The sequence below is a fragment of the Xiphias gladius genome, chromosome 5 (assembly GCF_016859285.1).
Source record: "Xiphias gladius isolate SHS-SW01 ecotype Sanya breed wild chromosome 5, ASM1685928v1, whole genome shotgun sequence".
NCBI lineage: Eukaryota > Metazoa > Chordata > Actinopteri > Istiophoriformes > Xiphiidae > Xiphias > Xiphias gladius.
Genome location: NC_053404.1, coordinates 2542452 through 2554637, shown reverse-complemented (window position 1 = coordinate 2554637; position 12186 = coordinate 2542452). Strand labels below are relative to the sequence as shown.

At 42.8% G+C, this 12186-nt stretch overlaps 1 protein-coding gene across 5 annotated transcripts in view; it reads right to left on the bottom strand.

Moving 5' to 3' along the window:
- The window catches only part of LOC120790065 (partitioning defective 3 homolog), a 320005-nt gene that overhangs the window by 181102 nt on the left and 126717 nt on the right, over positions 1 to 12186 (bottom strand). For all 5 annotated transcript variants that reach the window (XM_040127340.1, XM_040127335.1, XM_040127337.1 and 2 more), the window contains exon 5: positions 12034 to 12171. In XM_040127340.1, coding sequence (XP_039983274.1) covers positions 12034 to 12171 — 138 coding nt within the window. The remainder of the gene's footprint in view (positions 1 to 12033; positions 12172 to 12186) is intronic.

The window sequence follows — 12186 nt, the reverse complement described above, 5'->3', positions numbered from 1 at the left end:
CACCATCAACGCTACCGAGGCTTTTCTAAATTCAATGTGGGCATCCAGCCTTGAGACACTGAAAGGATTACACCTTTTTTTTTTTTTTTTTTTTCCATTTTTTACCGCCGACAATCTTCAAAAGTATACCACGGTTTTTCGGATTTATCATTGATGGTACGTTGTTCTCACAACATTAAAACCGGTAACTGCTTTTAATCTTGTGGCTGATTGGTGTAATTATTATTATTATCTCCCAAGGTGGCGAACTAATGTGTTGGTAGGATGATGCGACATCCAACATTTTAGATTTAGGTGACAAACAGCGGGTTCCTTAATAAGAGAAGATTCAAAACTCACATTACCCCCATCCCTGTCTGACCACAAAGCAAGTGAGGGCAATGCTGAAACCGGGGGTATCAGAGCTTCCGGGCAGGAGGCACTTCAAACGATTTGGTATTTTCAACTGCCTCAAGCGAATTCTAAGGCTTAGTAAGTTCATCGTCTGAACTCCCCATCATGCTTCAGTGCTATGCTTGTTGAAATGTTATTTATTTTTTATTTTCTACAGTACAATAAACGATGGGGTAGATAATATTCAAGGACAACTTGCCGGAACATTTGACAATTGATGGACACACACAGTAATGCCGCAGGGGCTGCCATGAGAGTTTTGCCAGTAACTTGACAACTATTATGCTCCCACATACAGTATGTCTCTCGACAAGCTCTTGTAGGCTTTTCTCATAATTGTTGATATAAAGCTGGATCGAAATGGGTCAGAATAAGGAACAGAAGAAAAATGAATGAATCCAAATAGTACCCTCCTTCTGTACGGAAGCAACAGAAACAGACCGATTGCCCACTAACATCTCTCCTCTCCTCAGCCTCTCTCTTTAGAAGCTTTCTATTCCTCCATCTCCTTGGCTCTGAAAGGAAACCACCCCATTCCTCTCCGCTCGCACCCAACTGTGACCGCTTTTGTTCTCCGGCCAATGCAAATGCAGCGGGTCTCCTCGGCCGAGATGGCAAAGCAGCTCCATCTCATGTTTCTCTGTGGCCCCTAGATGTGAATGTTTACTGTCGGTCGGGGCATTATTACATTCCTTCAGCAACTTAAAAGCATTGCCCCCTTAAGGGGACCTATAAAACAGTGAGAAAAGCCTATTGTGACAATGGAGCTCATTGTGTCAGAGTGAACTCATCTGGCACTCTGCAGAAAGTGGAACTGTGTGGCATATTTTTTTTTTTAAAAGCACCGAGGGAAAGAGAGGGTGAGAAAGTAGAAAGAAATCAAATAAATAAGAGTGAATGACTTCACCCTGTGGGAAACTGGGCTCTGTCAATCCCCAAAGTCCATCAGGGATAGAGAGAGCGTAGCTGTTTAGCTCTAGCTGCTGCAGAATATATTTTCATTAGCCTCTATATCTTTGTGTCTCTCTTGTCCTTTGAGTTGGAGTAAGGTTTTAGAGTTGATCGTCTTGGACCATTTAAGGGAGACATTTCTTAAAGAAAAAAAAAAAAAAACAGAATGGGCTCGGTCGTAATTTACTTCACAACAGAAACACCTTGCCTGAATATTGACCATGCTCCTCCTACACAGCACTCAGCACTTCCCTCCAAAGCCACCGACACTGGCCCCTCTGAGAAAAGTAAATTGATTCAGCTGAACATCCAGGAAGATAAGGACAAAATGATTTCACCTTAAGAAACAGTGTTAAGAGTCTGCATCTCGCTCTCCCAGCTTTGTACTCTGCTCCCCAAGCTGGTTTGACTCCATGCTGACAGCCTGTTTTATTCCCTGAAGTCATTATTGTCTACAGCTAAGGTGCCCCTGCTCCCTGTGATTTGTGGGTAATGAGCTGGCACCCCCCTGCCCGTGTTCAATTATTCTCATTGAGAAAGTGATTTCTCACTCCATGGAGCAAATCGGAAAAGGCGAATGCATGAACTCTAATCAAGGATTAACAAGCAGCAATGCGGAGAAAGATAGCCATCCTGATAGTGTGGAGGGGCCGTGAATGTGGGCAAAAGAGGGGAGGATAAAGGGGCAGATGAGTGACAGTCACTGATGTAAACAAATTTTTCATCTGTCCCTGGAAAACCCTGTTTTAGTACATCCACTCATCTTTAGTGTTTTGAAGCGAGAAAAGAAAAAGAACAGGAACTGAATAAAACTTGTGAGAGAAGACGATGCGTGTACAGAGAACAGACGGCCTCGCTGAAGGGCCGGTCGCAGTGATGGGGTGAGGGAATGGGCGAGAATGACATCCGAGCCGTAATTAACTAACGGGGAAAGGGAGCCTAAAGAGCAGGAAGCGAGAAGATGAGTGCAAGGGAGAAAAATGGACACTTGTGCCGTGTACACACTGCATGACTTTCAAAGTCGTCGGAAGCTGATCCGTTCGCACTACAGAACTTGTAATCTGGAATGGTGAAATCCTAGTTTCCATCACTACATGACTGATCAGCGGCAGGGGATCACAAATTACAAGATCTTTCACCAGGGGGGATCCCCGAAGAGCCCGTCTGGTCTCCAGACTACGTTTTGTCACGAAAATACATGTGAGAAGTGACATAATATGAAATGATGTAATACCACGTGCGAGACCGGATTTCTTTCTATTCCAAACTGGATGTCCCCCATGAAACGAGCGATCCAAGTCTACGAGCAGCGAAATAAAGAGAAAAGAATATGGGTGAGGGAAGGATTGTCTTGAAGCCACGCTTGTTGACGTCGTACAACTCCTCCCCCAGGTTTCCCCTGGTGATCCAACGCCCATTGGCCTCTGATCCCTGGCTTTTCTTGACCCACCTTTACTTTTGAAACTGGATATGTCACTTTGCAAATGAATCAAGATCATACCAGTGTTTTATTAACTACTGAATATCGTGATGTCTAGGTGTTAACTGTAGTCTTGTATCAAAGCTAGAATTCATGAATTCGCTGATGCAGCATCTTGATCACGTTCCTCGCGTATATGGTTTTTGTCGTTAACTTTTATCGCACGGATGCTTTTTCAGAGGCTTTTCCACTCTGACAACAATGAAATTCTGAAGGAAAATGTCACAATTTTTAATTCTCAGGGCAGAGATTTTTTTCCCATAAATAGTCACATTTAAAAGATGCCACAAAAAGCCCCGGGGAGTTTCAAAAACATTGCTATCAGCCTTCTGAAGCCTCAATCAGACAAATTCTAATCTGAACAGTCTAGTCACACACGCATCCGCACACACAGCCCGCAGAGGATGACAGGTTAAACATTTTCTGGCTATTGTACAGCTGATAGAGACGAGTGTTGGCGACTTCCAAAAATGTCTGCCGCCTCCTCTCCTGTTCAAATGAGATAAGAAGAGAGACTCGATTTGCACAATTTTCAATAAAGTGAGAAAGGAGAGAAAATAAGGAAGAGCAAAAACAAACAAGTCGCGTCTGGTTTCGAGGGGAAAAGAAAAGGCCAACTTGGCATGAAACTCTGACGTGGAACAACGGAGAAAGACTGTGTTTTTTGTTCTTCTGATTCCCATTTCTGAGTAGAGCAACATTTTCAGTTTTGTCTCTCATCCAGTCCCCTGCTGGTGGCCTTTTCATACTCTGTCCTTGGGAACTACATCTGTCTGCTGTGTTATGTGTTTGGGATTAAGTTGTGAAAGTTGTTCTTAATAGCTAAGCACTTGTTTCTATCATTCTTATTCTCTGTCTGTGTCTATGTCTATGTTGTGTGTGTTTGTGTGTGTGTGTTTGTGTGTGTGTGTGTGTGTGTGTGTGTGTGTGTGTGTGTGTGTGTGTGTGTGTGTGTGTGTGTGTGTGTGTGTGTGTGTGTGTGTTCGTGTTGGTGTGTGTGCATGTGTGTGTTTGTGGGTGTGTGAAGGTGAGAGGGGAGCCATTCTGAATGATAATAAACACTGAGAGCCAAGTGAGAAAAGCGTCTGGCCAGAAAAGCGGCTGGACGGTGAACTTTCATGGTCACACTATAAATCAATACACACACACACACACACACACACACACACACACACACACACACACACACACACACACACACACACACACACACACACACACACACACACACACACACACACACGGACACCATGGCTTATAGTGATTGTCACTTTGTTTATTTCTAACAAAGATATTAACTTAATAATGAGACGTTAAATTGCGTTCTTTTCATAATTGCTCATTTCCAATCCATTTTCCCTGCTGTGAAATGAATCAACTAAATGATGCTACCAACAGTGTCTGTGTTACCTGCTCAAACACGTGCAGGCAGACACACACACACACACACACTTACTGTAGGCTAATTAATGACAGAATGACACTAAATCTGTATTTCATTTTGTTCCTGCAGGCTGTGAGCCGGAGTCTAAATACAGCTGATGGTCACTCTTTGTTATTTTTACATCACCAAAAATTGGGAACAGTGTTAATATTGACACTTTGAGACATCAGTGTAGAAAGGTTTTCTTTTCACTTGCTCCCAGTACAAGAGATTTAGATGTCATGGTCCTCTATAAAGGAGTGATAAAACGGTGGATGCCACAGGACACTTCCTTATGTGCGTGGTTGCTGCTGTGTCTTTTTTGCTCTTAATTTGTTATATAAGAAAATAAAGTAAAAAGCATCAAAATCATGAAAACAGCGATGCATGCAGTGTGCTTTTAGAGAAAAAATGCAAAATGGCAAGCACAGTGCCGGACAAAGTGTTCATATCCATACAGTACGTGCGTAAATGCACTTAGTTAGATTCTACCACTGGACAAGCAGCTTGGCAAACAGACAAAAGTGTTGAGGGAGGGACAGACCCGAGTAACTCGACTTAGGCTGAACACTAAATTCAAGCTTCCACGTGTCCAAAATTTACCAGTAAGTTCAATGGGGATAACAATGTGGAGTGTAGACTGTTCACCCTTAACAGCAACATCATTAGTAAAAATAAGAACGTAATAAGGGTTGGGATTTCTCACTTTCAGATCACTCACCATCAATACGTCGGATCAGTCAAGAAGCACCACGAGTCAGTGCAAAGCTAAAGCTGAATGCCCGAGCCCGCTTAGAGGTGCAAAGAGGAGGTGAGCAGAACTAAACGAGGCTCAAAAAGCAGTGCAGGTCTTGTTCTCTCTCAGGTCCTCAGCTGGACTGGGGCATCTCCAGTGAGCCGCCTTTTACATAGCATTCACGGAGAAGAAAAAAAGGCTCAACCGTGTAAAAAAAAAAAGAATTACATCTTAAGTTAGTGATTCTCAGATCCACTGTTAAAGCAAATTTTTAATAGAGTTGGGATTATTACGCTAACTGCCCCAAAATCACTAAGTCATTGTATTAAAGAAAGTCACAAGAATGAAATCTGTGTGACAATTTGATTTGAATTAGACCTTTTGAAAGTAATCCAACCCCTGAATGATGTACTCCTTTTTCAGAAAAATAAACCTTCTAGGTAGTAGATTCAAGGAATTTTTAAAGTCAACATTTTTTGCAGTGTAGAGAGAGAGAGAGAGATAGCAGGAAAGAGAAACAGAAATTGGAAGAGGCATACAAAAAGAGATAATGCTTAATAGAAAAAAGAATAAGAGAGAGAAATTGTCTTTTTTGGTGGTGCTGCTGTATGCTTGGAGTCACCGTTGAATACACAGCACCTCCTGCTGCCCAGGCCCACAGGGCGGCAATTAGACAAGAGATGTAGGGAACATCATGCTTCCTTGCAGACACGGATGTGTCTTTATACGGACAAAACCGGCACGCAAGCCTCCTCATCTACTTCTGCGACTGTTGTGGAGCTGGCTGACCTTCCTGTGTGTGCTTCGGGGAGAACCGAGAGGGTCTGGGGAAGTGCAAAGTCCACTCTGAAGACACGGGACACCACAGCGGGACTGACTGCATGGCTCTGGAATGCGGGTTGTTGTTTTTCCTGTGCGCTCTCCTGAACACAGCAAACCCCCTCGACCCGCTCTCCATTAAACATACTGCAGGGACACACATATGCACACTGCGTCCACCAGATAGCAATGGACAGAGGGACAAAGCCAGCGGATGGGTGGGGCGGCAGAGGAGAGCTCACCTGTTTCTAAATCATTCAGAGAGACCGCTAGAGACAGAACGAGAGACAGAAAGGGGTTTGGGGTTATTGCTGTGTTTTCTCTCCGTGCTCAACTGCTGCAACGTTGCCTGCAGCTTGCCTCAGGGCCTGCACACTGTGTGGGCTTTACCAACAGGCTAGTCAGGAGAGTAGACTCACTCAGTAAGTTCACTCACCAACAACAGCCATGAGAATTAAAGGCTAACTTTATTAAACCGACCTGCCCAAGGTTTTTTTTTTAAATGTCATCATTTTTTTATTTATTTATTTTTTTTTTGGCTCAACCACTTCAGACTTACTCCGACTGTGACTTACTTGCCTCTTTATTTATTGTATTTTTAATTAAACAAGTGGAGATAAAGCTATAGTTTGGCTTGTTTTCAAAAATTTGAACCTGTATCTTGAAATAAGGCAGTATGGTCATAAGAAAAGCAACAAGCCAAAAAGCTGATTCGTACTTAAAGGGAAATTCCTGTATTTTGTCCACCTGGGTGTTATTCTCCTATTTTTGTCCATTTAAACTGCTATGCAAGCCTCCTTCACCTTTCCAAAACACCTTAACTAAACACACTGTCATTGAGTTCAACCGAAAATCTATAAGGACAGTACTCCCCTGGAAATAACTGTGATTGTTGCAGTCAGCCTGAGGATCTACTTAGAGATCAGCTGACTTCTAGACTGCACATTCATTGATGGGGCCACATTGTTAATAGGCATTAGTTATGTAACAGTAATGGTGCACTGTGCGAAGACCAGCGAAACAGCGTAACAACAGCTGGCTTCTGACTGAAGCGAGAGAGGCAGAAGAGAAGGGAGAAACTAACATTTTGTTGACAAATCGGTTCACAAAAGGCAATCTGTGTTTGTTTGGAGGGAAATCTTTGATGTGAAAGTATAAAAGTGAAGGAGTGTGTTCGCACTGCTCCACGCTCTCTTCCTCCGACTTGAAGTTGAACGGATTCATCTTCCCTCAACATGTTGGCTGTGCGAGTAAGATGGGCACCGCGCCACTTTGGGCTTCCTTTAAAACTCGCCAGACAAGGTGTCTCATTTAGACAACAAAGAGAGGGAGGCACTCCGGCAGCTGGAGGCTTGATCAAAGATGTCTGATCAGAGCTGCTTCTACCCAGACATGTTTTGGACTCTGTTATGTAACAGTGTGAGCTTTTTTTTTTTTCTTTTCTTTCAGTGTTACGGGCCTGACTGTTTGAAACAGCATTTTCCAAGCAGCATGCTATAGGCCAGAAAATAATAAATCAATAAATGAATTCAGACCCTACCCGGATAACTATTTGTCGTACAAATGTTCTATGAATAAAACATGATAATAAGTATTTAATAAATGATAATATGTCACTCTGCCTTTCGCTGCAACTTTTTGGATACACTTCAAATATCTGGGACTCCCTTCATGGGGCCCATTCTGACCGGGTTAAATCCCTCTGTGACTGACAGCTGGCGTCCGTCCCTCCTCTGCTACGGCTCAGGATAATGGCCTCGGTCCCTCATCTGTGCTGCAAAATAACGCGGTGGAGGAGCACTCGGCCAGATCCAAATGTCATACTAGCATGTGTGTTGGTGTGTGTGATGGCGAGCGGGAGGGCCCACTAGCATTCATCAGTAGGATAACAGGCCAGTTAATGTCAGCTGTTTATAAAAAGAATAACTTATAAGGCCTTGGCGTTCATGGGCTGCTAGAGCATGCTTTTCTCCATGCCCACAGTCGGCCGGGTGTGTGTGTGCATCCGTGGAAAGGTGGCAAGGGTTTTGGTGGGCCGGGGCTCCGGAAGCCTCAGATGAAACCATCTGACACTGACGTGAATTTATATCTGGTTCCCTGATATAACTAGGAACGAGAAGGCCTTGTGATCAGAGTGTATGTTGAACATGTGTGTATACCGTATGTGTACGCTGCGTTTTAATAAGATACCAGAGTTTTTCATCTGAAATAAAATCCTGAAAGAACCACTCCCGGATTTACAGTTGCTACTCTGCCCCCCACTTTCAGATCCCTCTCGGAGTTTATCACCTCCGGGTTCTCGAGGCGACGACGGAATGACAGATCGTAAAGTCGGTGGTGTCGTGCATCCCGCTTCCCGAGCCACTCTTTGGTATTTTAAGCGTAGATGCCCATGTGCCCGAGTCCACATTCTTAATTTATATCAGAGGGCGGGGTGGCCTGCTTAAATATAAATGGGGAAGGAAAGCACTTTAAGAGTGCACCACACGGTACCGGGCAGAACAGAGCGGCTCCACACGTATCGGCCATTTAAAGAAAAGATTTGATGAAGGAGCGCTTAAAAACTTAAGGTCGACGGAAGGAGAGGACTATGTATAAAGTTAAGAGATGATGCTGCTGGAGCACGACACCCACACGCATATACCCTAGATGTACAAAGTAATGTGTGCGTCATTTGTTCCAGTGAAGGGAGAGAAACGAGTGTGGTGCCCTTTCTTAGTTTCCTTCGTTTTTGCTTTTATCTCTAGTCATAAAGCAGAACAATGAAGTACAGCAGATAAATAATCCGTGATGAACAAACAAGTGCTAATTGGTGTGTTTTCCTAAAACCTTGTGATGTGTGTGTGTGTGTGTGCTTGTTTTTAGACTCATTATCTCCGCCAGTGCTTTAGCGCTGATCGCGGTTCTTTTTAATTAACCCACTCGCTGTATTTTTTTTATCTCGCAGTTTAATGCTGGTGTGCTGCCTGCCCGTCAAATAGACAAAGAAAACAAAATATCATCGTCATGTTTGGGAGGGAAAGGCTGGGATCAAGGCTGAGATACCGTGAGCGAAGGAAAGAAACAACTGGGCAATTGAGTGCTGCTTTGAAACCTACACTGTGTCACCTCTAATGAGCGGATTTGTGTTTTGTGAATCATCTTAATCATATAGCTGTCAGATTACAAAGACTCAGGTGGCACCAAGCGTGAATATCTGTGAATTCTTACACTGTGATACTCCCGCTGTTACTGATTAAATGTTTACATACTGATGTCAATATGAATCCTGCTCCAAAATGATAATCTCAGATTTTTTTTAGATATTTGTTTATGAGTATTAACTTAAAAAACGTAATCTTCATTTTTTAATTTTTGAACAAAATTACGCTCTCGCATTGTTTGTGCTAATTCATTCGTTTCTACCAGAGCTAGGTTTGCAAATACTAAAATGAAGGGTTTTAATAAAAAAATACAGAATAAATACAGTCAAATAAAATATGCACACAAGTACATAGAGGGTTTGGTATAGCATGCCAATATAACAACTCTCACTACTGTAGGATATTAACTTAAAAGTTAAAGGAATAGTTTGACATCTCGGGAAATACACATCTCTTTTCTTGCTAAGAGTCAAAGGAACAGCTCGATGGTACCTATAGGAAATAAGCAGCAACTGAAGCGACTGCTTCACCAGCTGTTTAGCTTAGCACAGAGACTGGAAAACAGCTAGCCTCGGTCTGTCCAAAGGTAACAAAACCGTCCTATCAGAACCCCAAAAACCCACTTCATAACGCATTCAATTGTAACGTGATGTTATTAACAACGCTATTTTCCTTTTTTAACTTCAACTTCTGGATTATATCATCATAAATTAAACATTTTCAAATCCCCTCAAGATAAACTGTACATAATGACTGAAAATAAACAAATCTGTCTTTGGTAAAAGTTTTACCACTACAAACGAAACAGTGTGCATTTTCATACCCTCGCATGTTTTCGGCCACTTTTCTGTCAGGATATGCTCCGAATGCGTGGTCAGATAAGATGAGTAATGACAAGAAGCAGTTAGCATAAGAGTCACAGGACCTTCCGTTAGAGTAAGACTGCAAAAGCTTCACTCACAAAAAATTCACACTGCACTAAAGTGGCTTATTTTTCATTGGATTGCTTTGTCCTGACAGACTGTATAGCCAGGACACAAAAACTGTAAAACAACACTTAAGAATTAAAATACTTCCTCAAAAAACATCAGCGTCTGTACCAGTGATCAAAATGAACCTTAGCCTGGTTAATTTTCAATGAGACTAGATAGATAAAGGCAAGCATCCTAGAAACCCACATCACTGTAGGCTAGACATTTACGTGATAATCATGGCAAGACAAATGGAAAACAATGCAGGAAAGGTGTCTGTGAAATAAGTCAACAGCCATAGGTTTGAGAGTTTGAATCTTAATCAGCTCTTTTATATTTAAACTGTTTTATTATTTCCTCAGTGCATTTCCTCTTGCATTCTCTTTACTCTTTATCTCTCCTCTACATGTTTCACGTCCTCTCATTGCACTTTTCTTATTCTATAACACGAAGGACAGATCGATTAAACACCTCCTACACAGGTCAGAGCAGGTAGCTGAGGTAGTGATGGGCGAGAGACGGGGAGGAAAGCAGAGAGAAATCCTCTTCACGTCGAGCCCACCGTGTCCGATACCTCCCAAGGTCATTTCTGTTCCCCCAGCTGAGAGCCTCTGTCACTTTTAATAACTTTTAAAGTGAACATTTTTTCTCTCTTCTGACAGGCTGAGGAGTACAGGGACCAGTCACAGAGTGAGACAATCACAAAGTGCCAACAGAGCGAGAGATGTGAAGTGAGGAGACAAGCCTGCGGTTACTATGTTCCTTTATAAAAAGTATTGCCACATAGAACAGCAGTATGAAGTCTGATGTCATTCACTGGTCCAGTTTCACATTGGCTTGGGCAGTGAGCGGTCGTTGATGCCGTAATTACTACTCTCTTATCTGTCACTACTGTGCTTACCATTGCTATTATACTATGGTAAGATATGATACATTAGTGACACAGTGGAGCATAGTACGAAACATACAGCCATGGATAATCTGCGGATAGAGAGTACAAATAGAGGTGCCAGCCATGCCGAGGAAATATTTTTAAATATCTCATGCTACTCTAAAGCATACGTTACATGTTGCTGTCACTCAGTAGGACATCGTATTATGGCAACATTGCTGCGATGCGGGTATGAAAACAATTTGTGTATCCATACAGCGTACAGTTTGTACTATACTTTTCCAAAGAGATGCACATATCCAACTTTCTGTCTCCCAAAACCGAACCCGATACCCTAAGTTTGGGTATCTTCCAAGACTGAGAAGAATTTTAAATCTGTACACCCCACTGTGTGGAATTCATTGGCATCATTTGTATGTACGGTAGCATGAGGCTAGGGACTGCTAGGCAGACTGAGCTGGTGGCCCTCCAGGACTGAATGAAAATAACTATTACGTCCCACCTTGTTCCTGAGCACAAATTTTATTTAGTTTTTCTTGTTTAGTTTCCCTGTGATCCTGTTTTATTTTGACATCCTTTACCGGTTGTGTTTACGGTTGTTTGACATACTACCCTTGTGTGTTTGCCGCCCGTCTGATTGCTTGCCCCGCCCTGATTAATTTCACCTGTTCCCAATTTGCCCTGCCTTCCTTGAGTGTTTAGTCTCTATTTTTCCTCTCACTCTTTGTCGGATCGTCCGTTTTGTTCCTGCATTAGTTCCCCAGTGTTTTCCATTGTGCCTGCAACCTGCTTGGAGTCACTATTCATGTTGCTGAGTTTTTCCGAGTGCTTCTGCCTGCCTTAAAGTTTTGGACATTTGTGGCTGTTATTACCTTAGAACCCAACCTTAGTACCTTCGCTGCACCTACCTGCCTTTGAGTGTGTCTACATTTGGGCTCAAAAATCATTGAACTGTGATAGTAACTGGTAGACACGGACATTAAAACTGTATTTATTGTTGATTCAACACATTACGGCTGATACCTTGTCCACTTGATAAGGTCAGTATGGGGTGAATACTGATCTGGCTTACTGGAGCGGTACATCCCTACCTTTCCAGTTTAGCTTATTGCTTGGATTTATTTGCAATGCTTAAGTTTGCAAACGAGTAGTAAATATCATTCTTAAAAACCATTTAAAAAAAAATCACAATTTTTTTTTTTTTGTATCAATTCCACGTCTATACCTGGTCCTGTCTGTCAAGCCATTGGTCCACCATTGGATGGTTGGCGCTCAGGGAGGATCGAGTCATCTCCCTCTGGAACTGAGTGGTCCAGCCATTCGCATCCCGCGGAAGGCTCCGGTAGGCATGGCCTCCTCTGCCCTGCAGAGGAACAGG